Source organism: Astatotilapia calliptera, chromosome 16 (genome assembly GCF_900246225.1).
Source record: "Astatotilapia calliptera chromosome 16, fAstCal1.2, whole genome shotgun sequence".
Classification (NCBI taxonomy): Eukaryota; Metazoa; Chordata; class Actinopteri; order Cichliformes; family Cichlidae; genus Astatotilapia; species Astatotilapia calliptera.
Window position 1 is genome coordinate 15,792,895 of NC_039317.1, and position 25,880 is coordinate 15,818,774.

Here is a 25,880-nt window from a genome sequence, read left to right on the forward strand (position 1 = left end):
ACAGTGGTGAAGCTGGCAGGGTCTTAATATATGATAACAGAGGTTGTAAAAACAAAACAAAAAAACTCAGTGTGTCTTTGCTTATCACCTGAAATGTCATGAAGGTGCCATGTCAGTTTTCCTTAATGTCACACTTGAAATTTGTCAAAAACACATTGTAACCTTGACATTCATAAAATATGGAGAACTTATTTGATTCAATCCAGGCACTGTATGTGCACAGCTTTGGATTTCAATTTTTGCCATGCTTAAAAACCACTAGCAAGTCCGCGCCAAGCTTTACCAAAGTAACCTTGAAGAATATAGCGGGTCATTGCTATTTAAAAATATCTTCCTAAGATTGTGAGTGTGAATGTGCAACATTGGGCTGTTACCGTTTGAGATCTGGTTCCCGTTCTCTACAGGGGCAGAGCTTTGTGAGTGGGGAGAGTGGTTGTTGGCGTTCTTGTCTTGTAGCTGGAGAGATGGTGAGGTGGGGGCAGAGCCACAGTCTTCCCTCCCTGGCAGATTGATATTAGAATTGAATCCTGGTGGGAATATAACAAGAGGAAATGCAACTGCATATCGGTGCATGTTACAAACGGTAATATCCATCATGCATAATATCATCAGAATACCCTCTCTTTATATATTTCATAATATCTGTCTGCCTTTCTCCCTTCTGCTGCTCCTTGGGGCTCAAATGCTACACACTGCATGAGTAAGTAACTGTGGGTGCATATGTGTGTGGCAGTGTGAATGAGAATTCATCAGCTGCTGTCCCACACAGAGAATGTTTGCCTCCCGGTCCATCCATGGTCACAAGATGCCTAAATATAAAGTTACCAAACTGTACTATCCCATGGGATAGGTGAGTTTTTACAAGGGACACAAGGCCATGCAGTGAGACAGAGCCCATGCGCGTGTTCATGCTTATGAAAGATGAGTCATTCAGGCACAAAGACCATAATAAAAGCTAAATGAAATTGGAAATTTTGGATGGTGCTGCTGAGGTATGATGTGTCTCATGACTCTGATTTCCTAAAGCCTGCCAAGACCCCCTGCCCTCTTTCCCTTGCATTCCTGTGGTTTTCTCATTCCCTGAAGATGAGGAAAGGCGGGTGGAGAAAAGAGCGTCAGCTGCTCTGCACTTCATGTCCGGGATAGCAACTGCAACCCCTGGGCAGTCCCACAGCGTCAGGTATCACATTCAGTTATTTAACAGCCGATAGGGAACGGAAGTAGAGCGTTCTGTTAAGCCCACTGGCATCTCTCTACGCATGGATCTAAGAGGGCCGCCTTGCTTTGCCCACTCAAAATACACCAGTGCTTGGTTCCCTGTCACACACACCGTTTCCATGACGCCAGCACTTTTCCCGTACAGTTGCAGGTGCTGACGAGGGGTCAGACGCAAGATGTCATGTGATTCAAATGCGTAAGCATGTTCACTTGCCCTCATACCGTCTCTTATAAGGAGTTCAACTTTTTGACCACTGAACTTATTGTATTTATAGAACTATGAGACAACAGCTTTGATCACAGCTCAGCTAGCTTCACAATCAGCCTCTAGCATGGTGTCTAGCTGATGCTTTCACCTGAATTCTCGAATATGCAAATAATAGTCCAGGACGTGCTGTTCAATGCTGCGAGGCAGTCTCGCTCCCTTCAGTAGAACCTGAGCGAGCTGTTAAATATTTCATAGCTATCCTCTTGGTTCTCCTGCTCATGTATTATTAACCCAGCCACAACTAATACACTTTGAGGAAACAGAGCCTCAGACAGTAGGGTGCGACAGTTTCTCAAGGTGGAATATCAGTGATAAGTTTACTTTTCACGCTCTCTCTGTCTGGGTTTGAAACCTTTGACCTAAGGGACCGGAGTTCATTTCATTCACTATGTGTGACAAATACTGTTTGTTCTTCTTTTGTAAAGGTCAGCTTTTTCATCACTACACACAGTTTCTATGTACTTTACATACGTGCAGAGCTATAGCACACAATAACAAAGCTAAAACATAATTACAGTGCAGTGTGATGCTAAGTGATTTACACAAGCTGGCTCATTACCTAACATATTAGAAGGCAGCTGCAGCAGCCAAAGGGCACTACACAGGAGGCTGTAACAAATGGGTTGCCTCAAGTAGGCCAAAGGGGGTTGCTGGTTACAACATCTGATCTAATGTAAGGGGTTTCCAAATGTAGGTCTGGATAACAGCGCATCTTACCTCTCTACTACTCGAAAACAAAACAAAATCTGTGACAGATTTATTGACAAAAGATATTGTTATTACCTATTTAAGCACGTAAAACTACTCCTGCTGTACAGAAGGTAATCAGATGGCATGCAATAAATCATCTGACCTAGGTCAGGATGGGATTTTGATCATAACCTCACAACTGTGGGCAGACAACAGCAAGAAACACACGTGCATTCAATGAATGAATGGGAAACTCTTTACAAAATGCAAAAAGGTTCGTATATTGGTGGTTTGGGAAGCAAATTAATACATATGCAATAATTAAAGGAAAAAGGGGGAAGTGCATGTACTTCATAATGTGTATGTACACGAGGAGTGTGTGTCTACTGACAGACCTCCATCTCTCATCTTGCGGCCAGACTTCCTCAGTAGGCTACGTCCAGAGCTGAACAGGGTGCTGAGTTCATCCAGGGGGCTGGTCAGGGGCCTGCCGTTGGCTGGGTTGAATAGCAGTGGAGACGAGGAGCACGAGTGAGCTCTTCGAGGCTCAGGACGAGACACCTTCACAGGGGAATAGGGAGGAGGCTTCCCCAGCGGCTCCCCGCCTGTTCTTTGTGAGGACGTTTTGGAGGAATCTGAGCTCCCGGTGACAGATGCTGCTCGTGTCAGAGCCAGGAAGTTGGCCTCAGGTGGGAAGGGGAAGTGTGAAGGAGGTCTATAGGGTGGAGGTGGGGCACTAGGAGGAGGAGGTGGAGGAGTGAGTGGAGGTGTGGACTTCTTCTCTGGCATTAGAACAGTGAGGCTTGGGGAGGAATCAGCCCTCTGGCGGGCGTACTGTGGGGACAGGGGGCTGTCTGGCCCAGTGGCATAATTGAGGTTTGTCTCAAACACCGGCAGCTTTTTTACTTCTAGGGGGGTTAGGGGTGACTCATCAGAAGCAGGAGAACAGGTGACAGGGGAGGGCGGAAATACAAGGAGTGGAGGGCGGTGGGGAAGCAAGTTGGGAAAAGGTGCAGGAATGTCACAGCTGCCATCTTTTCCATGCTGGCTTTTGGGAGCTCCACTGTTTGATGTGCTATGTGAGTGAGCAATGTCCAAAGCAGCAGTCACCCCCAATGCCAGTCGTTTAGTCTCTGCACTCTGAGGAGGGGATGTCCCCAATCCTAATAAGTTGAGTCCTAGAGCCTCCAATTTGGCTGGTTTGGTGACAGAGGCAGCAGCTCCACCATCTTCAGAAGGGTAATACTTCATCTCCTCGTAGACAGCTTCCGAGTCGGCTTGCTCTGGGCTATCAGGCGGCTCCTGGAGGCTTCGTGCCCGCTGCTGGGATCCCAACATCTCTATGTAAATGTCTTCTTCATCTTGGCCCTTGAACAGACTTAGTGCAACCCCTTGTGGAGCATCTATGGAGGCTGCTCTCTGCATCAAGCCTCCAAATCCCCCGCCACGTGAAAGCAGGGCCAACTTTACATCAGCTGGGCGTAGCTGATGGAGCTGGGGTGCTACAGCATTAATCTCCTCATATGAGCCAGTCAGCTTAGTGTTGGGGCTGCGCTTGGGTTTCGGGGGTGGTACCTTTCTCATAGTTGTGTAGTCATCACTATGGGGACGGGGTTTGGACAAGGCTAAGGAAGAAACAAAACAAAGAAAGCTAAATCAATATGTAACAGCAATGAGGCACCGCCATCTGTTATATCTTTGACAGTCCAGTAGAAATTATTTACCTGCTGGGTCTGTGGGGGATAGCTGGGATTTAGGAGGGCTTCCAGCTGGTGAAGCGTAGCCCTCTGGAGTGGAGCACTCTTTGGCGGCCATCGTCAGGCCTGCACTAACTGCTTCATAAGATGCACTCAGACGAGTATTGGGGTCCCTCTTTGGTTTAGGAGGAGGTTGCTTACGAGGAGAGGAAAGACCTCCCCCGCCTGCTCCGTCCTCATTGATATGGACAACTTGCTGCAAGGCTGGTTTGATGGGTGGATTGGCAGACGAATGGACCATGTTCTCAATGGCGAGCGGGGTGGGTACCGAGCTGGAGCGAAAGTGGCGAATGACTCGACTTCCGCCGTTGGCAGGGCCTTCATGCACTTTCGTGCTTTTCTCTGCCACTCTACAAATGGAAATAAGGAACAATGAATTTATGTTTAAAAGGCGACGAGTGAGTTTACTTTATAATTAATCAAACTCAATATACGCTTGCCTCAAATGTCACTTCAGAGGTTTAAGATAAATTGGGCAAAAGGAGGAAACAACCAAAGAGATTAAACCTAATGTCCTTGCTGTAATTTGATATCATCCAGTTTGATATTTCCTTGGCTAATCTGGGTGAGCCATCTGTTAGTTTCCTGATTGCAGGCAGGCATGCGGTCGGGGGTGAGAGGTGGGGGGTGAGCATTTGTGGAGGTACTCAGGAGAGGCATTTTGAAAATCTGCAGTGAGATTACAGTAGGGGAATCTGGGAGAATGTGTAGATGTAAGTACATTTTTATCTCCTCTACAGGACAAAGGTGAAACCTGTTATCAGCTGTTACATGCTCAAGGACACAGAGTTTATAGAAAACATGTGTCTTATATTATTTGTGATCTCTGGTCTCCTTTCACGTTTAAAAAGCACATTGAAATGTGCTTTTTTTAGGCATGTGTGACAACAACTCAAACCTAAATAAATGTAGAACAATTTGCTATTTTGTCAAAATGTTTTGTCCTGTCAGGATTTTAGCCACCAGTATTTATCAAAATGAAATAAAAGTATTTTTCCTCCAACAACAGCAGTAATCAATAGAAATGATATAGCACTGCTTTCTCTGCAGGCAAAAAAGAACTTATAGAAATAATGCACATATTTATGAAGCATACTGCAGAAAGCATAAGAATATAGTACCTGTACGTACTTACGACTTTAATAGTGCTGAAATACCAATCACACTTGAGTTATTATGAAGGCCCTTCATTTAGCGCCACCTCTAAAAAGCTTTTTATTGCTTTTTTACACTTTTTCCAAGAGAGTTATTTAATTTCCTCCAAGTGTAATATACTGGTATATTAGAATGAGGTGAGGTGGAGATAAGGATTGTATTCCATAGGAGCAACACAATACGAAAACAATCTGATAGCGCGAGTCATTATCTGACTATCCATCATGAACCTCACAATTAAAAGTCTGCAGCACACAGGTATACAGTGACATCATTAATCAGAAAGCACATGCTGTGCTGGCATGGCCACACACAAGCACGCAGATGAATAAACACACACAATTATGAAGGCAAATGATTCCTTCACACAGTCATAAATCCTGTAAATGACTACGTTTGTTTTTCTCTGGGCTAAATGACGCTACAGTTACTACGAGGTCAGTGCCTCATAATATGAATCACATTATAGTGAGTAATGAAAGCTCTGTCTTAGTGAGAATATGGTCTTGATTGATCGCAGTGACTATAAAATGTCAGAAAATGGCTAAAGGTTACGAAGATGTGCACTGAGAAAATGAAAAAAGAAATATCCATATTTTAAATTAGTTCTAACCAGGAGAATAGCGGAACTCTATCCTTGATCAAGCAAAATATTTGCTTTCTGATCTAAATAAAAGGGCGTACGCTGTATTAGTGTCTGCTCATTTACCTCCTGATTGGCTGATCTTCCTCCTTCCCCACCGGCTCTGGTCTTTCGCCAAGGGGTGGACTACTGCCAAGGGTGTTGAGCAGGCTATTGCCATGGCAGCGCAGGCGGTCGTTTTCTCTTGCAATGTCGGAGGCATTTTGGATAACCAGCTGGTCGTAGGTTCGCAGTCCCATGTCTTCTGCCCCCTGCAGGAAGTGCTGCACACCGCACTCCTCTTTGTGTTGTAACGATAACCTGCGATTGACCCGCTGCCTGGCTAGCCAGCCGCGAACAACTGAGACATTGGGTGGAGATGAAGACACAGTCATCACAGGTGTCATGGCTCGAAAAGAAGATGGTGGTAGACGATATTGTTGTATTGAGTATTACCTTTCTGACAGGTGATGATCTTTTTATGTAGCTGGTGGCAGCGGTCGTTGAGCTGGTCTGCCTGCCAGTATCTCAGAAACACTTTACTGCTGCCCATCTACACAGACAACGAAACAAGAAATCTAATAAAACATACACATATATATCTATTTTTTTTTTTTCATCAGCTAAAAGGAGCACTTAGAGGACCCTGTGAAGCTGTTTTCTTTTGGAAATCTCAGAAGAGTGTGACCTGCTAGTTGAGCGATGGGAGACCGGTGATGTAGCAGTAATTTATGATAATCAGTGGGTGTGGAGTGTGGATAGGGTGTGGGTTTGCATGCTGATAATGCATTCACTTCCTGGACATAGAGAGCTTTTGAGAGGTGACAGAGGTCACGCTATACCAGGTGCAAGGAATTGTGAGGGTGACATACTTGCACAGATAGCCCCTATTCATTCCAGCACAAGCTACTTGTAGGAGTAATGTGCGTGTGTTTGTGTGTGAGTGACTGAGTGAGTGAGTAAGGCAGGGTTTTATCAAAAGTATCTGCGGGCTATTGTGGAGGAGTGTGTATGCATGTGTGACCTGTGGGGTCACACGCTCAGACACAACAGCAGTCTAGCAGACAGGAGAGAGGGGGGTTGGAGGGGTCCGTGCTGCTGTGTGCGTGCGTGTGTGTGTGTGTGTCGAATTCTGATGAGGTGGGACAGCTGGAACAAGTTGTCAGGATTCCATGGGATCTTTGAAACAGAGGGTCAGGGATTAAGTCATTTGGCAAATTTTTCATTATTGATGGAGACAGAAAAGGACACTGGACACAAACACACCTGCCATCCCTGGAGTTTTGATTGTTGCAGAACTGAGCGACATTTTTCCTCCGGAGACAGTTTCTTCTTGTCTCCCAGTGTTGGGACAACAAGGTCTTTATATCTGTAACACGACAAAGAAAAACACAAAACATCAGAGCTCCAGGGATAAACACGCTGAACCTAAAAACCCAGACAAGACATGGAGGCAGCCTATTTTGGAAACAATGGGTTCAAGGGTCATTAGGGTCATTCAGAAGACAAGCCAAACAGCATCTGTTCCTATTGGCAGTGTCCATGGCAACCGTTGTTATGAATGGTCAGCTGGATGGAGTCAGTGGTTTGTTTATGCACTGGGTGGTGTGGAGAGAAGCAGAAAGTAAGAAAAGTGAATATAACTGTTAATGTGTAATAAGAGTAGACGTTTTTATATATTCTGAATTCTGAATACACACAGAAGAAAGAATGATTATGAATTATGGAGGAAATAAACTGACCACATAGAAAAATGTGACTGAACTGAAAACACAACATCCCTAAAGACAACCGTATGCTTTGTTGGTGTGAATATAAGTGTACAACAAATGTACTCAATAAGGTATGAAGATTTTTCTTGCTGTGATTGGTTCAGCTTAAACCTATAGTAAAGCCTTCAGCTTAATGGGAATTCAGTTTGACTTTTCCTTATTCCCTGCAGAGAAACTTAGGCTTGCAGTCTGCACTCTCATTGAGGAAAGACTGTTTTGTACAATAGGAAGTGCTTCCAGCTCTTTAACTGAAAAAAAAAAAATACAGAATTAAAAATTAAAGAAGCAATTTTTCCTGTGAATTAAGTATTTATCTATATATACACAGCTGATTGTTATACACTGGGGGACCGCACCCCGATGCCATACCAATGTGAATGAGCTGTAAATATTCTAACTGCGCTGTTTATCTTCGACAGCTTACAGCATTACCATCTGTGACGGACAACTGGTTCACAAAGCTCATCCCAATATTTATAAAACTACGGGACAAGGTGCACGTGTCATTAACAGAATATATAACTGAAAGTATGTCATGTCATGAGGTGCATACAGTAAATACAATAGGCTTATTCTGTGCAGAAATTCTGACTTGACTAACATTACTGTGCAAAAGTCTTGAGTCATTTCTTTCCAAGGAGTCAGACTTTCCTCAAATTTTTTAACTGTTCTCGAGCAAGTACTCACGGTTGTTATCTATGTAACAGATTTTGCTCAAATACAGTATATTTAATTCAGGTGTTTTTTAAACTTTCTTACAAATTAACACCATTATGTGATTTTTCATTGTTGTATTGTTCAACAAAAACACAGTTTTTTCACGAGTATAAAATACACTATAAAATACTTCCTATGTTTTAAAGTTCTTTAGATCTCCAGGCTTTTTAGGGGTCTTTCAAAGTTTTCCTTTGACATTGACTCATTTTTACCAGATTTTTAGTCTAGCAGTTGACCATTTTCAAAGGAATATTTTGTTTGTTTGTTTTTTAAGCCCATTAACACTGGCCTATGAATCATCCAAACATAAAAAGGAATCTAACTCGAGGGGTTAACTAATTTTGTGTCAACATATAAAAGACAGCTATCTTCAGGCACTTTGTTACTACAACCTGTTGTAAAAGCACATATTTGTTCCCTTTTCTTTAGTTCAATCTGTGAAAAATGCCCCCAAAAAACATACTTTGACAAACATGAAATAGTATTTTGGCACAAACAAGGTGATTCCAGAAAAGCTATTAGCCCGTATTGAGGAAATTGAACAAGTGGAGGAAAAAAATCCTAAAAAAAAAAAACTATCTGCAGCAGATGAACAGTATCGTAAAATCATGAAGAAATAGGATAAAATAAATCCAGCAAAGGCCCGATACAGGACCAGACAGCTGTACGTGAGCCTTCAGTTTATCCATCTACTGTTCACTGAAGCCTCATCAGAAATAGTCTCAGCTGAAGGGTCGCTGTTAAAAAGCCAGTTCTAAGGAAGGAAAGCAGGGAGAAAAGGCTAAGGTTTGCCAAATTACACAAGAACTGGACTCGAAATCAGTGTAAAACAGATCCTATGGAGTTATGGGTTCAAGTCATTATTAGAGATGGACCGATCCGATATTTAGTATCGGTATCGGTCCGATACTGACGTAAATTACTGGATCGGATATCGGAGAGAAATAAAAAATGTAATCCGATCCGTTAAATATCAAAAAAGCACCTCACAAAACTTGCGACATGGCGTAACTGTGTGTATTTGGAGCCTCGCTACCAAACCGGCATTTCATCTCCGAGGAAGTGATCCCAGAGAGAAGTAAAGCAAGTGTGTAAGTTCATCTCTGAATGTTTGTAAAGCATTCCCACGTTAAGCTTAACAACCGATATATGGAGCGACTGCCTCTTTTTGCTGCTACTTCAATCATGAAACTGATTAATGATCAGCTGATCGGCTTTTCTGTCGCTAGTCTGTCTCCCTTGTTTGTTTTTGGCCCACTTCGCGCCAGAAAGAGGAAACCAGTGGCTGAATAACAGCAGCACGTTTAAGCTTGATAAGCTGTTGTTAGAATTTATTTAATATTACTTTCTACACCAGGAGATTTTTCTACGTAGCTGACAGCTGGTAACTGTGCAGGGGCAGAGCTAGCAAAGTTATGCAGGGGGGCCGATAGGGCATGAACAGGGAAAAGGGGGGGGGGGGCACAAAGACATACTTTTCTTTCTTATTCTCATTTAAAATGTTGAGCTTTTAATAAATAATTATCTGAATCTTACACCCAAAGTTTTAATCTTATGTAAAATATATAGAAGTCAATTACTGTATATAGTAACTATTAAGTCTAATATACCCTAGTAAGCTATAGTACTTTTTCCTTTGGGAAGGTACCATCTGTGCAGTCTGCAGTTCTGTTGAAGAAAGATGTTGAATCTATTTAATTATTCTTGAAAAATAATGGCTTTCTGTGCATTTTTCCCCCCACACTGCATCAAATTAAAGTTGATTACGTCGATTAAGCATCATGAGGTGGAGGGTGGGGGGTGGTTCCCTATTTTTTTTGCTGGGAGTTTGCAACCCTATTAGTTAGATTGCTTAATATTTCTGCTAAGTGCTCTTTAAAATACCAGAATAGGAAGAATTGAGTAGGTTTAAGTTTATTAGATTGATCAGTATTGCTGAACTATGAAATATTTTGGGTGCAGTGTATTTTTTTTTTTTTTAACATACAGGTATAACAGAATAGCTTTAGTGTTGTTGTTTATTTAAACTTGAGTATGAACTTGCAATATATAAAAAAAACAGTTTTATTGATTAAAAAACACTATATCGGATTCATATCGGTATCGGCAGATATCCAAATTTATGATATCGGTATCGGACATAATAAAGTGGTATCGTGCCATCTCTAGTCATTATCAATATGTATGGAGGAGGTCAGGACAGAGGTACAATAGTGACTGTATCAACACTGCTTAAAGATATGGCTATAGGCTTTTGCACAGCACCCAAGCAGCAATAACACAGTCACTTATACAATATAAAGTATATATTGTAATATACCTTATAATATATATTTTAATATATTATATTAATATAATAATATATAACAGTGAGTCAGTAATCTAATAGTGTATGAAGTAAGGCATGACAGTCACAGAAACACAGTATAAGAATGCTAAAAAAAATCAATATTTGGCAGGAAAAAAGTGTCCATGTACACTACAATTATCATTACATCTTATAATTAAACTTTATATTTTACATAATACGTCTAATAAATATTCCAATGTACATTTTGGAATCATGTTTTATGCAAAATACTTTAAATTTTTAGGGGCCAAAGAGCTAAAGATTAATATGCTGAATTTGTCACTGGTTTCTATCTTTATTTTTTCCATAAATGCTGTAAGTAAAGCTTCCTTTACACACTATTTCAGACACTGGTTTTTGAACATTTGTTTTTATTAAAAATCTGTTATCAGTACACTAGTCTGTCTTTTCTGTTCTCAATGGGAAACATTACTAGCTGATGATGCCACTCTGCTGACGAGACATATATAACAAGCAGATGGCTGGAAACATAAACCACTTGCGCTGTCAATAGCGAGTATGCGAGTGTATATGGATATGGGATGTGTTTGATTTACAGAAGAGGGCTATGTCTGAACTCTCCCTAACCCTCTCTCTGTATGGTAATACCAGTTCTGCAGACAGCACACACTGTCCCTGTGGGCCCATAAAATACAAAGGAACTCTGTAAATCCATGACCTCTCCAACGAGGATATGAAAACCGTCGATGGTCCCTGCTTTAACAAGACCTAAGGGGGCTTCATGTGGAGTCAAAGAAGTGAAATAACCCTTTTAAAAAAGCTTAAATGGAGGGTTACACTGCGCTAACGTGGTTCACTGTGACCAGAGGGCTGTCACTGACCTCGTTGACTGAGCATCACAAAGGTGGTAATGACAGTGCATTTGTAATTTAAACTCTTACTTCCTTTCTGAAGCTGCTCCTTAGACATATTTCATGGTGGCAACATTTAGTCAATAATATCTGCCGACATTACTTTCTATGTACTACCAAGAAATTTGTATTTTTATCTATCAGTGGAAGGTAATGAAGATGTACTTGGAAAAAAATCATATTTAAAAATGACTTTTATTCTTGTGGACTGCATTTGTACCTCGCTCTGTAAATACTTATAAATCTTTCACATCCAATTTTGGATAAATGATAAGAACAACACACATCGAGGGCTGGGGTTGGAAGAAACAAGGTTCAAATGGTCCTATTTGACCTCACACATTTGCAGAAAATAAACCTGGCCACAAAACACATATGGTATCATAAAAGACAAATAAAAGCAACAGTAAAACAGATTTCATCGTAAATCACCCTGGTTACCAGGACACTAATGTAATTTGCTTCAGGCTGCCACTTTGACTTAGTCGAGTGGCCTGCGAGGCTTCAGTGTGTATTTCTGTGTAGGCATGGCTCTGTTTGTATTCATGAGACTACAGCAAAGTCAAGGATAATGAGTAATTTAATGGGCTGCCATTCTGATTAGTCTAGAGCCTGGGATTATTTCTGAAGGAGAGACACATTGCAGGGAAAAGATGGAATAAAAAAAAAGAAATGGTACGAAACTGGAATGACTGTGTGGACATGACAAAAGTAGGTAGTGATGATGAGGGAAAAATACAAACAGTGGTTTAGAAGAGAGAGTAAGTGAGGAAAGAATGAGACATCAAGTGAGAAAGAGCTCTGGAAAACAGCAGTGCAATCCACCCCCAAATCAGCAGTCCAAGCAGTGATCATAGGTTGGCACTGTGTGCGCTGGACCCAGTGGAGCTGAGAGAGATGAATGGCAAATGGCCTGGATTGACTGGTGTTTTGTGAGTGGCAACCACTTAAATCAGGTATTGCTTTGATTTACAAAAACACACACACATCAGAACACACACCATTTACTGTATGAACAACAACAACAAAAAAAACTGCCACACAGGCATTCAACAGTTTTTGTCTTTTGCTTTTAATGCCAGAGACGACTCACAAAAGCTGGAATCGTAACTCTGAAAACACAAAGAGATCTACAGTAAACTATCTTAAAGCTTAAACAAATCGAAGGACAATTTAAATCCATCCCTCCTTCACATCAGTGCTAAGCCAACTGCAACTTATATTCTTAATATTCTTTGGCAAAGTTCCCAAAATCTGGAAGGGTGCACTGGTGCGCCCACTGCATAGAGGTGGTGACCCAAGTGACTCAAGTAAGTGACGCCCTGTCTTAAAATGGTCTAATTCTGAGTTCCTAATGGAAAGTGTATCTGGAAAAAACAAAACATTTTATAGTCAGAAAAGTCATGTGTTAAATACAAAGCACAACAACAGCTGCAGTATGTGTACTACAATGTTATTGTAGCATGTAGTAATGCTATTGAAGCCCTTGATAATCATTAGTAATGCATTTTTCATATCTACCAAAAGCATTTAATTCAGTAGATCACATCATTTTATTAGAAAAACAATTCTCAGTCAGTTTAGATGAACAGTCCCTTAAATGCTTTCATTGTTGTCTTTCTGACAGATCTCAGGAGACTCCAGTGGTTTTCAGTTCAAGTCCACTTGCCATCTGGACAGGTGTCCCACAAAGATCTATTCTTAAACCCCTTTAATTTACCCTCCGCCACCCAAAACTGTAATGTACATTTTTATGCAGATGATACTATTTTATATGCTGCTTGGCATTCCATTCATTGCCATTACAAATCTACATTTTGCTTTTTTTTTAATAATTTCAGAAATGTCCTATTGTGGAGGTCAACGCGATCTCCGCCGACGGAAGTGGGTGGGCCAGCAGGGCGGCGTCAGCCAGCGCAGACTTGGCTGCGGAAAACGCACGGACGCGTTCAGGCAGCCAGTCAACCGGATCTTTGGCTGTTTTACCTTTTAAGGCAGCATAGAGCAGCTGTAGCAGGTGGGCAGCTCTGGGGAGAAAGCGGTTGTAAAAATTTATCATCCCCAAGAACTCCTGCAACGCTTTAACCGACGTGGGACGCGGGAAAGCCGAAACGGCCTGGACTCTGTCGGGCAACGGAATCACACCTTCAGCGGAAATGCGGTGCCCGAGGAAATCCAGAACAGGCAACCCAAACTGGCACTTGGAAGGGTTGATGATCAGGCCGTGCGCTTCCAAACGCTGGAAAACCTGGCGCAGATGGGACTCGTGCTGGCTCGCTGAGCAGCTGGCCACCAATATATCGTCCAGATAAACAAAAACGAACGGCAGCCCACGCAAAACGGAGTCCATCAGCCGCTGAAAGGTCTGGGCGGCACCTTTCAGGCCAAACAGCATGCGCAAAAACTCGAACAAGCCGAAGGGGGTAATGACAGCGGTTTTAGGAACGTCTTCGGGGCGCACGGGAACCTGATGATACCCCCGCACCAAGTCAATTTTAGAAAAAAATCGACGTTCCGGCGAGATTGGCAGAAAAATCCTGAATGTGGGGGATGGGGTAACGGTCATTCTCCGTGGCATTATTTAAACGGCGGAAATCTCCGCATGGCCGCCACCGACCGTCCGATTTGGGCACCATGTGAAGCGGAGAGGCCCATGCACTGTTCGAACGCTGTACAATGCCAAGGCGCTCCATGGCTGCAAACTCTTCCCGAGCGACGGACAGTTTCGAGGCGGCGCGCCACCCCATGCTTCGTTACCGTGCTAGAGAAATTAGGGACAGACAGCGATGGAAACTCTAAAAGCAAACGCTGAAAAGCATCCCCGGAGGTCACTACATTAGCCCGAATCAGGGGTTCGGCGGCCCGAGTAAAACAGGGTAGCGAAGAAAACGAGAGAGCATCGATTAAACGTCTGTTAGCGACATCGACAAGTAGTCCATGAGCACACAGGAAATCAGCACCCAAAATAGGTACAGAGCTAGCAGCAACAACAAAGTTCCACTGGAAATCCCGGCCATGAAAACAAACAGTCACCAACCTTTCCCCAAACGTTTTGATGGGAGAGCCATTAGCTGCAATGAGCTGCGGCCCACAGTTCGCTGCTAGTCCGTCGGCAGTGGTAGGGGGAAGGAGGCTCTTCTGGGAGCCGGAGTCCACGAGAAAACGTCTCCCGGAGCGCGAGTCCTCTATGAAGAGCAGCCTTTCTGTATTGCCAGCGGTCGCGGCTGCTACGGCGCGCTGGCAGGTCCGTTTCCCTGGGCCGTGAAAGCGCAAGGCGGCAGGCAGCGACGCGCTCTGTCGCCAAAACGCTGATGGTAGAAACAGATGCTCTTTCCGCGGTGCCGGCGTGTAGCAATCCCTGCCGTCAGCAAGGGGGCGGATGCTCCGGGGGAGGCAGGTGGAGGCGTGGAAGGTGCCGCCGGCGTGTCCGTAGCCAGGGCGTGAACGTCGAAAGTGCGGCTAGCCAGGAGAATGCGATCCGCTTCTTCAGCCAGGGAGCGATAATCCTTCGCAGGCAGAAGCGGAGAGTTCGCGAGGACAGCTCTCACGGCGGCCGGTAGTTGGCGGAGGAAGAGGTGCACGAAGAGGAAACCACTGTCATCCGGCCCGAGCAACGATAGCATGTTCTCCATGAGCTCGAGCGCTTCGGCTCGTTCGGCGTCGGAGAGGGCATAGCGCCGAAGAAGCAGCTCTTTGAGGGCGGCGTATTTCCCTTGGGCGGGTGGGTCCCGGAGGAGCGCCATCGCGCGACGGGTTGCCAGCGGGTCGAGCGAGGCCACCACATGGTGATACTTCGTGTCGTCAGCCGAGATGCCGCGAAGGGCGAACTGAGCCTCCACGTGTACGAACCATGACGGGGGGTCATGGAGCCAAAAGTCCGGCAGTTTCAGCGCCACAGCGAACGTAGCTGCAACAAGAGGCGGAGGTCCGGCGGCCGCTGATGCATCCATAGCGGAGTGTGCGTTATCTACGGCCCGTTGCATGCTCGAGTCAGGGGTCACCAATGTGGAGGTAAGCATCAACGACACAGCTCTCAGTTCTCACTCCTTCTTTATTCGTCTCCAACATCAACTGCTCATATCGCGCCACAAAACACAGGAACACACTTCCTATACACTGGGTGTGAGTGGAGCCCTCTAGTGGTCCACCACACTATCATACATGAACTTGATTTAAATTCTGATAAAACTAGGAACTCTGTGGAACACCTATCAAAAAATTAAGGATAAATATTTTATTTACACACAACAAGATCGACAGAACCCTAAGAGCCTTCATCTGAAAGTTAATGGGGATGTGGCGAACAACACTAGAGGCCAACTTTAAGCCAAATGAACAACCATCAAGTGCAGGATTTACCAAGGAGATGCTCTGTCCCCACTGCTGTTCTGCTACAAGACTGGCTATGGATACTGACTACAGAATTGAGGAATCATTTGGCGCCTCCTCTACATGGAGTAGAGTAAACGAAACATTGATTCACTGATCCAAACCACTAGAATCTACAGTAATGACGTTGCAATGTCATTTGAACTGGAGAAGTGTAGTCAGATGGTGAATAAAAAGGGAAGGTAGTCAGAACGGAGGGAACTGCAATACCAGAAGGCAACATTGCAGACAGTGAGGAAAGTTACAAGTATCTGGGAATCCCACAGGCAAATGGGAATCATGAAGATGTTGTTAGGAAAGCTGCAAATACCAAATAACTGCAGAAATTAAGCTGAATGGGAAGAACAAGATCTGGAGAATCAACACCTATGTACTGCCAGTTGTCAGATACCCTGTTGAGATCAGGTGGCCAAGGGAGAAGATAGAAGCCACTAACATCAAGACAAGGAAGCCTTACCATGCGTGGAGGGTTTCATTCCAAGGCCAGCACCCTGAGACTGTCCACTAAGCGTGGTAGAGGACTAGTGAGTGTCAAATCCACTATCCAGAAAAAAACAGCAAAGATCCATGAGTACATCAGGAAGATGGCCACAAAAGATAGTGTGCTTAGTGAATACCTCAGGTAGCAGAAACCCGATAAAGAAGAGGAGCAAGAAGAGTTACCATAATGGAAGGACAGGGCCCTGCACAGCATGAACCACTTGCTGATAGAAATGGCTGATATCAAGAAATCTCGCCAATGGCTGGACAAAACTGGACTGAAAGATAGCAGAAAGGCACTAATCATGGCAGCAGAGGAGCAAGCTCCAAGCCCAAGATCCATGGAGGCTGGGGTCTACCATACCAGGCAAGACCCCACCCGGGGTGCAGGCTGTTATGCAGGTACAGGCTGTTATATGCTGGGCTGTGCCTGAGACAATCCAGAGAGAGATAGCGCAACAGGAAACAATAAAACCAATGTTGTTTGAAATTCCCAAGGTCAAAATACAAGATCATTGTAAAATTCTGAAGCCTCATGTTTCTGTGTATCACACAAAACCAACAAACCTATTTCCTGATTTCATTAAAACACTTTGAGGGAATATATTTATCTAAGTGTTCCTATCACTATTTGAAAACTGTGATGGATTCATGTGTACAGTAAAATCTACAAACGTCAATCATGTGGACAATATGTGATGTCTGACTCACTGCTTTCATTTTTCTTGTTTCAAAATCCATTTAGCGGTTAAGTGTTTTTTCTAGTCCACTAGAAAACCACTAAACCCACCAACCAAACTGAGCTGAATGTAGTGAAAGTGCAAAAGTGCATGTTTGTTTTTTCTTTCTAACTGCTCAGTGTGCGGTGTGCAGATAATTGAAGAACTTGCAACATGTGTAACAAAAAACTGGCATAGCTGAATTTGTTAAGTAATGTGTTAAGATTACAGCATTACAGAGAAATTGAATGTGATTACAGTAGTGAGTTACTTTGAATAGAAAACCAAACATTAAGAGGCACAGCCATTCCTTTTCTTTAACTTCTCATAATTATGTTTTGACAACTTCAAGAATGTTGCTTCAAACTCATTAGCAGTGAAAATACTGAACAGGTTTTTGATTCATCCACTCTTTCAATTGAGGTTAAGGAAGTGAGGAGCTGGTTTGCACAAGTTTGTATGTATGAATATGTGTAGATGTGTGTGTGTAGGTGGTGGGTAGGAGGATTGTGTGTGTGTCCAGGGGGGGTGATGTTTACAGCAAAGTAGTGGAAACTTTTGAGGGGGGTCATGTGACCAGCTTTGTCGTCTCTCATTATCTGCCAAGAATGTTCATGTTAATCCCTTTATCCTCAAAAAGAGAGAGAGAGAAGCTAAGAGAACAGAGGATGAGAGAGAGAGAGGGAAAGGGGGTGGGGAGGTGGTTGGACTTAGAGGTAAATCCTCTCAGTATTTTACTGGTTCTCAGAATCAGAAGACAGGAAAAACTGAGACAATTAACTGAAGCTGAGGAAGTGAGACATAGAAATGGAGGAGAAACGGAATGTCAAAATCACATTGTTTTCTCTGTTTCTCAAAAAAAGAACAATGAGTAACACATGAAGGCAAAGCGTTTTTTTAAAAAAGGGGTAGTAGCAGATAGTAAGGGAAGTCAGGTGATGTGGAGTAACTGTCAAAAATAACCGTCAAGTGCAGGACAAAATGACCTTACGTACAATTGGTTAATGCCTGTGTGTCACGCTGACATGGGAAATGTCTGTGGTACTCATTAGCAGCAATGGTCTCCCATTATACCTAAAAAAAGACATTCTGGGTCACGCTGCACTCGTAACAATAAGAGTCGCAGTGACTTTTCAATTCAAATATGTCGGTCTGCCTGTGAACTCGCAGTACTGTAGGGTATATGCCCATGCATTCATTAGCAGTCATTTGCTCTGAATCTTTAAGTCTACTTTCACCTGCTGGATGTGTAACAGATAAAGGGAAGTTTCGCAGTGACCTGCTGGGAATGGTTCGGTATAACTGAGATGAGTCAGAGAGACAAAGAAGCAGTGCAATATGTCAAATTTAAGACCTTTCCCTAAAAGTAGCATCTGAGAGCTAAGAAAGATGTGGTCATAAAGTGGATCAGCATACGGAGACAAAACAGTAAATTAAGAGGAGAAGTTTCGATAGTTACAGCACTCTTATCCGCTGCTATAACACTGACCTGCTGAGGAAGCCTGGAAAGGACAGGCGCACGGGGTAACCATAACGGATCATGCGCACCATCTCAAGCACCCCGATGTACTGCAGCTGGGTAGACACATGGAAGCTGTCAAAATTGTCTGGCTGACAACTAGAGTTGGGTCGCACACACTCCACGAAGTGGGGAGTGCAGGCCTGCAGTTTGCTAACCAACTCTGACAGTGTGTTCTGGAAGAGAAAGAAAACACAGAGGAGATGCATTCAATTGCACATTTTTAGCGAGTCGATCACAATAGCCTCGTGGCTGTTTTTACATGTAAAGTAATTTAGAGAGGAAGGAAGGATTGTCTGACTTCATTTGATGTTTGACGTGTGTGCTGTACAAACTGGAGCAAAATTACAATGTGTTTGTGACAAAGTGGTGTGATTTTGGGGTGTGTTTTTGCCTCTGGAGAAAACAAAAGCACAAAGAGCTCTTTGCTCTGTCTACGGGTGTGTGAGGGAGAACGCGAGAAAGAGCTTTTCTTCAATCCCTGAATTCAAAGATGCTCCATTCAAGGTCACATAGACCCATAAACACTTACATCTGTGTTTTTGCCATTCGTCAAACTAACGTCAGTCTATGCACTGCATACCCTTAGGTTTCAGTGCTCAATACCTCACCCCTCATCTTTGGATGCCACTAGCAGCATTCACATAACTGTCTTCCCTCCAAACATGCGTATGCACACACTCAAATACGTGCCCACAGAACACAGTGGTTTTTGTTCATTGTTCATTCATTCATGTGGAGGGCTTCATGTTTGGCTTGGTACAGCATCATTCTTCAGCCCACTCTCTCCTTCCCTGCCATTCCCAGAGGGACTCGTTGACCACAAGTCCACAAGTCCGATTGTGCAATACACTGGTTTCATTCAAACCAAAGGTACTGCTTCTCTCAACCACATTTTAGGCTTCTTGCGTCACCACCAAGAAGCCGCTCTCCCCTGCTCTCCTCTAACTGAAAATTTGTGCTTCTTTATATAGTTGTGAAATCACAGCACCCAATTCTAAACTTAGTTTTGCATTGTTGCAAATGCACAGTAATTCACAAGATTGACATAAATTCCTTTGCTTATTCCTGTAAAATTTCATTCGCTTGCAACTGGAAGAATTATGTAACGGGACGAGATCATACCCTTAGCTGGACTGCCACTGTGGTGGGTCCACAACGCTCTAGTCGCTGGAGGAAGGAGCTGGAGCCCTTTTTCTTCAAGATCTGGAAGCAGGAAGCGATAATACAGGAACTTATTAGACAGATGAACCTCTTGAAGGGGCCATTGATGAATACGGAACATTATCATCACATATCATCAAATTTGTGCAGCCTTAATAAAACCATGTTGATATCTTTGATAATTGGTGTGGTTCTTGCAATCAGATTAAATATGTAGCATATTTAGAATTCAGACACAGTTATGATTTGTCATATGTAAGAAGAGGTTCAGTGCTTCACTGTTATATTTACAGGCTTATACACCGAGCAGCAAAACAATATTGCCTAGTGTTACCGTATAAGGCTGCTGGGACAGATCAGTGAGGTTAAAGGGGCCTTGTATAAGCCTTTGCTCTAGATGGCTAATGAGCCACAGAAACAGCAGACAGGGCCTCCTGAAGGTTATACAACCAGCAATCACATATGTGCACCACTACACTGTACTTTCAAAACATTGAAACAAATAAAATAAAGAGGGAAAAACAGCTGAACGAAGAGACTTGGGACACTATCGTTTTCAGGTGTGCTTTTTCGTGTTTTGAGAAAAATGTATAAGCACACTAATGCCCCCAGTTCATGTGCACGTGCATACATTCTTGCGGAGCTTTTATCTCTTGCAGGGCTGCACAAACAAATCTAATTCCCAGATGTTTATATATAGCAGTGTGGTGGGAAGAAGCCTAGATTAGCCTTTTCTTTTTTTGTTCCTGAAAAATACCACCCCAGTTTTTCCATCGATTGATTTTAGTGGTCACTTTACAGCAGAGCTTTCTGGGTAAACATGTCACCAATTCCTATTTTCTAATATGCAGTTGAAATGGGAGTGGCCATGTAATATTTTAGTTTACTTAAATCTAGTGGTCACGCACTAAAAATACTATAAAGGTGAATTGATGTCAGTGTATTGGCTCAAGTGTAGGGTGTAGCCACAGTAGTGGACTCATCCTACTGTGTGCAAGGTACCGTACCTTAGTAAGATCATGGTACCTCCGGGGCTGTTGGGGGATTGAGCTGGCACTGACAAGGGAGACTGATGGTATCCTGTGGAGCAACAAGGCAGCTTTAGGCCCCCTCAGCCCTATGCAGCTCCGGGCTGCTGGCACCAAGGAACCAGTCTGAGTCAGCTTGGACTGGAAGAGCTGCTGCAGCAACACACTCTCACTGGCTGCCGGGCACAAAGCACATACATGCAGAGAGGGAGGAAAACATAAGGGTAAGAGAAGCAATAGCATTGGTTGAAAAAGTGGGTGGAAGCGAATATGGAGAGGTGAGAAAGAAAGAAAGATAGAAAAATGAACAAGGACAGAGAGAAATATCAGTGGAGGAGTGTAAGCAGGGAGGACGCATAAAATCAATCTGCATGTAAACAACAATCAGTTAGGCAACAAGAGGGGGTGGACCATGTCACTCTATAACACGTGGAGCGGTTCGCAACAACAATGAGCTCATTCAGAAAGCCAAACAACATGTGTGTGAACGTGGGTGTGTGGCTCTAATCTGAAAGGCTGAGAAAGACACAGAAAAAAAGGAAAGAGAGAGCGAAGGAGAGGTGGTAAAGGATGGTGGCAGTTAAGCAAATAAAAAACAAGACTTCTTTCAGGACTTAAATACTAAAAGCTCCGAGCTAATTGCCTTTTTATTCATGGCAATCACTTCGATCATCTGAATAATCCATGTAGCTTTGTCTCGATCAATAATCTATTTTGAAAGAAAAATCTGGAAACAGTTTTTTGTTCTTAACTAAAGGTTTTTTTCACTCATTTTAAAGAAAAATATAAATCAGAGCAGTTGGTGACACAAAACAGACACCAGGATTGCTTTTTTTTTTGTTTCATTTTTGGTATAAAATGAAAGACAATGACACAATTAATAACCAATGACGATGGTTATATTCAAATGTATCATTTTTTATAAACAGCTCAAACGCTATATTAAAAAAAATATGCAGGGGTGTTTAGTTTTATCACATTTATGGACACATCATCAAGGGTTGGGTAGATTAACAGGAGCTGTCTAGATAGACTTCATTCACTTGGCAGTTTGCACTTAAATCTCTACTCTTGTTTTTTATTGGCTCTCTTGTTTGAATTTAAACTGCCTCTTGTCTGCCAAAGAAATCAGTGCACTTTGCTCGAAGTGACCTGAGTCTGCCATGACTGCCGCAGGAGCAGATGATCATGTTGTAGCACAAGAACACCGGCAGTGCATAAAATTCATTCTTTTCTTTCTGAAAGTAAACCATAACTCTAGTGCTGCTGTAAAGTATAAAGATTGTTAACCACTTTGACTTTTATACTTTGAAAAACTAATTAAAATAACTTTTTAAAATGTTAACAGCGTAACTAGCAATTTATAGCCTATTACATTTCATGAGTAACCTTTTTCAACACTGCTGTGCTCCTGTTTTCCAAACCGTGGTATAGTGCATGTAAAATTACAAGAACAAGAGCTGTTGCCCCCACTAAGAGGGGCTAAACCCTTAAGTGAGTGCTTCTGTGAAGAGCAAACAAAGGTTAAGTGAATAGCTAGCCAGAAACATGAAACAGTATACTGCAAAATGTCTGAGCATCCTGCAGAATTATAAACAAGGGAAGATAATAATAAAGAGTCTTTGTGTGCAAACACTCGCATGGACACAGACCCTAAATTAGCTTAATCAACCTACCATCTTTGTAATGAAATCTCATAAGACATATCTGCGAAATGGAACGGTTCGAACATTAAACATGTATCCAAATTATGTAACTTTTTTTTAAATACCCAATTCAATTTTAAGAACAAAATTATATGTAAAAAGTCATAATTTCCACCTTTAAAATGCTGTTACAAACATTATCTTATTCTTTCAGTTGGTGTTTTGTTTGAAAAATGGAGATAAGCTACATGGATTCAGAATACTGAACTACACTACGAACATTTTGGGCACACTGTTTTGGTTTTGAGTCAAAGAGCAATAAGAACAACAAACATAAAGAGCTCTCTACAGCAACAGTGAGAAAAACAAGGAATAAATCTTGCATTTTTTTCAGGTAAACTGATTATAAAAACATTCAGGGCATTATTTTTAGATCATCTTCACCCTATATCCACAGCCTACAATTTCATGTAATAATGCACATAGCAGACACTTTGGTCCTTTTAACTTCAAGCCCTAAACAAGAAGTGACGAGGGGATGCCACCTAAAAGAAAAAAACCACATTGTTTATGTCTCGGTGTGGATGAAAGGCAGCGATGCATCGACCTGTCAGATGGAGGGATAACAGCCAAGTCTGAGAGACGAGCTAGCCTTTAGAAGATTAGCCTCATCATGGAAATTATAGCAATTAGGCTTCTGGACACGAGGCTAGCCTGGCAGTCACACAGCGAGTCCCTGTGTCCTGCTAACCACAACACCTCACATCTGGCACTTTCTATAGACAATATACACACAGACGGTGCTGTCTGCTGCACAGGGGATGAAACGCACATATAAAAACACAACCACATTTGGACAACGAGTGGTTTTGTGTGCTGTTTGTTTACACAAGAGTGCGTCTTTGTAATGAAGCGCGTGCTGACACCACAATGTGCACGCATGTCTGTTATTCATTGGGTACTTACACTTAATCGTAAACAGGAGATTCTGAGGAAGAGAGTCCTTGTTTTTTGTGAGCGATCCCGTGAGGTTGTATGAAATCTGGCAGAAAAAAAACAAATAAATACAAATCAAGAAATATATACTAGTATAAAAAAAATATTCCATTATATTTATTCTATCAGTTCATATCTCGCAAATGTGCTATGAACCACAGATACAGATGCAATACAAACAGGCCCAGTAACTGGCTGGTCCTTTAGTGGTCGCCATAGTGGATCATCTGCCTCAATATCGCCCTTTCTCTAGCATTCTCCTTCTGTCAGGCCAATCCTCCTTTATTGCATCCATGAACCTTCTGTGTGGTCCAATATAACCACCTGCAAATGTCCAAACCATCTCAGCCTTGCCTCAATAAGTTCTATCGATGTACTCATTTCTAAGATTCACCGTTTCCAGCTTGGCCTCCTGTCTTTTTTTCAGTGCCACCATCTCCATGATGAGAACTGAGCTGGTCTTGCTACCAACCTAACCTTTTACTCTTGTTGCCATCTTTATGTCACAAATCTGACACTCATCTCAATCAACTCCATCCTACCTGCGCTATCTTCATTAGCTCTCTTGTGCACTGGCTGTTGCTTTGGATGGTTGACCCCAGGTATTTAAACTCCTCACTACCTCTCTCCTTGCTTGCTCACTGTCACACCTGCTTCATTAACACATGTGTTCTGCTTTGCTTCTATTGACTTCCATTCCTCTTCTCTCCAGAGCATACTTTCACCTTTAGTCTCTCTTCCATCTGCTCCCAACTCTCATCACAGATCACAATGTTGTCTGCAAACATCGCAGTCCACACTCCCGCGTGACCTCATCTGTCAGCCTGTCCATCACCATCACAAACAACACGGGGCTCAGTGCCGACCCCTGGTGTAATCCCACCCCCATCTTAAACCCATCTGTCACTACTACTGCACACCATACCACTTTACCGCTGTCCTCATACATGTCCTGCACCTCCCTCACATACTTCTTGTGCCACTCCAGACTTTCTCATGCAGTACTATAGTTTCTCACTTGGCACTCTTTCACATGCTTTCACTAGATTCACAAATTCATTCTGCATACGTCTCCATCAACACTCTCAAAGCAAACATCACATTTATAGTTTTCTTTCTTGGCATGAAGCCATACTGCTGCTCACTGATCATCATCTCTCGTCTTCACCTAGCTTCAGCAACTCTTTCCTATGTCTTGGTATGAGTCATCACCTCTTTCCCTCTGTAAATTCTGCACATCACCCTTATGCTTGAAAACTGACACCAGTACATTTCTCTTCTCACACACATCTTCCTCAGGCATCCTCTCACTCTCAATCTCCTCACACTGTATAAAACAATGTGCTCAAAAAGACATCCTAGACATCGCCACACCTCCACAAGTATGTCATCTGGACTAACTGCGTTTCTAACATTCATGCTCTTTATAGCTGGCCTCACTTCATCCTCATTAATCCTTTGCAAAATCTACTGAAATAAAATTGCCATACACACACAGACCTGTCCTGCATAGTGGCTGACAATAAAGGCTGGGCCTTGGTCTTTCGGTGGGGGGTTCCCATTGCCATCCTTGGTAGTGAGAGACAGCCCATGAATTTGGTTGGAGTCCAACTGGGCAGAGAGCCTCTTGTACAAGGTCTGCTCTAATGGCCGCAGGCTCTGGCTCTCCTCATCTAACACGCACAACAGCCCCTGGGGCTTCTAGAGGAGGAACAAACAGATGTTCACATTATCATTTATTTAGGAGATATTTACAAGCACTAAGCAATAACAGTAATCCATATTTTGTGACACTTCCAGAGAGCCACATTTTTTTTTTTCGTGTGACATGAAGGAGATTCAGTGATATTATTTGATTTAGAGATTTCTCGCACCAATTACAACAGAGGCAGACAGTTGGCTTAGAGGGGCATTAGCAGTTATGTTTATATAGACTTTTTGAACATGTTATGTTTTTGCCTTTTGTCTCAATTAAAACGTCAAGACTTTAACTGTGTACATTAGAAAACTGAATAATTGTGATTCCAAAAGTTAGGTTGGGAAAGTGTGGTTGGGATTGTTGCATTACATAATGTCAGATCAAACTGGACTGGACTGGTCCAAACTAGAAGCATACAGTACCTGAAAAAAGAAGTCCAGAATGGCTGGGTGGTTTCTGGGAGAGCGTGCGTTCTCCATGGCGATGCCCTCCTGCAGACACTCAGCCTGCTCCTGCTGGAATAGCACCTCAGAGACGTACTGCCTCAGCCGCTCATTGGTCATGTTCACACACAGCTGGAATGCACAGAGCGCACACACACCAGCATGTAAACACTCTTCAGCACGCATGGCTGACGTTCATCAGAGAGATGCTGCTGAATGCTTATGTTTAAAGAACAAAAATGTTCACAATGCTGGACACAATCGGCTGTCGGGGGCATAAATGAGCTGGCTTCTCTTGTAACAGTGGACCAGTAAACTATTACAAATGTCTGACACCTTGGTGTAGACTAGGGTTTAATGCCAGGAAATGGGATTC

At 42.9% G+C, this 25,880-nt stretch overlaps 1 protein-coding gene across 7 annotated transcripts in view; it reads right to left on the reverse strand.

Moving 5' to 3' along the window:
• The window catches only part of myo16 (myosin XVI), a 109,291-nt gene that overhangs the window by 11,828 nt on the left and 71,583 nt on the right, over window positions 1-25,880 (reverse strand). For 6 of the 7 annotated variants that reach the window (XR_003269904.1, XM_026143917.1, XM_026143919.1 and 3 more), the window contains exons 22-33: window positions 25,484-25,636; window positions 24,863-25,063; window positions 23,333-23,408; window positions 20,700-20,896; window positions 19,654-19,734; window positions 18,499-18,704; window positions 6,977-7,079; window positions 6,167-6,263; window positions 5,798-6,071; window positions 3,901-4,283; window positions 2,572-3,801; window positions 375-527 (exon numbers count right to left, since the gene is read on the reverse strand). Coding sequence is in view for 6 of the 7 variants with exons in the window: in XM_026143917.1 (XP_025999702.1) it covers window positions 375-527; window positions 2,572-3,801; window positions 3,901-4,283; window positions 5,798-6,071; window positions 6,167-6,263; window positions 6,977-7,079; window positions 18,499-18,704; window positions 19,654-19,734; window positions 20,700-20,896; window positions 23,333-23,408; window positions 24,863-25,063; window positions 25,484-25,636 (3,154 nt within the window). In the remaining variant the exon portion in view is untranslated. The remainder of the gene's footprint in view (window positions 1-374; window positions 528-2,571; window positions 3,802-3,900; window positions 4,284-5,797; window positions 6,072-6,166; window positions 6,264-6,976; window positions 7,080-18,498; window positions 18,705-19,653; window positions 19,735-20,699; window positions 20,897-23,332; window positions 23,409-24,862; window positions 25,064-25,483; window positions 25,637-25,880) is intronic. The other variant, XM_026143915.1, reaches the window with a different exon arrangement.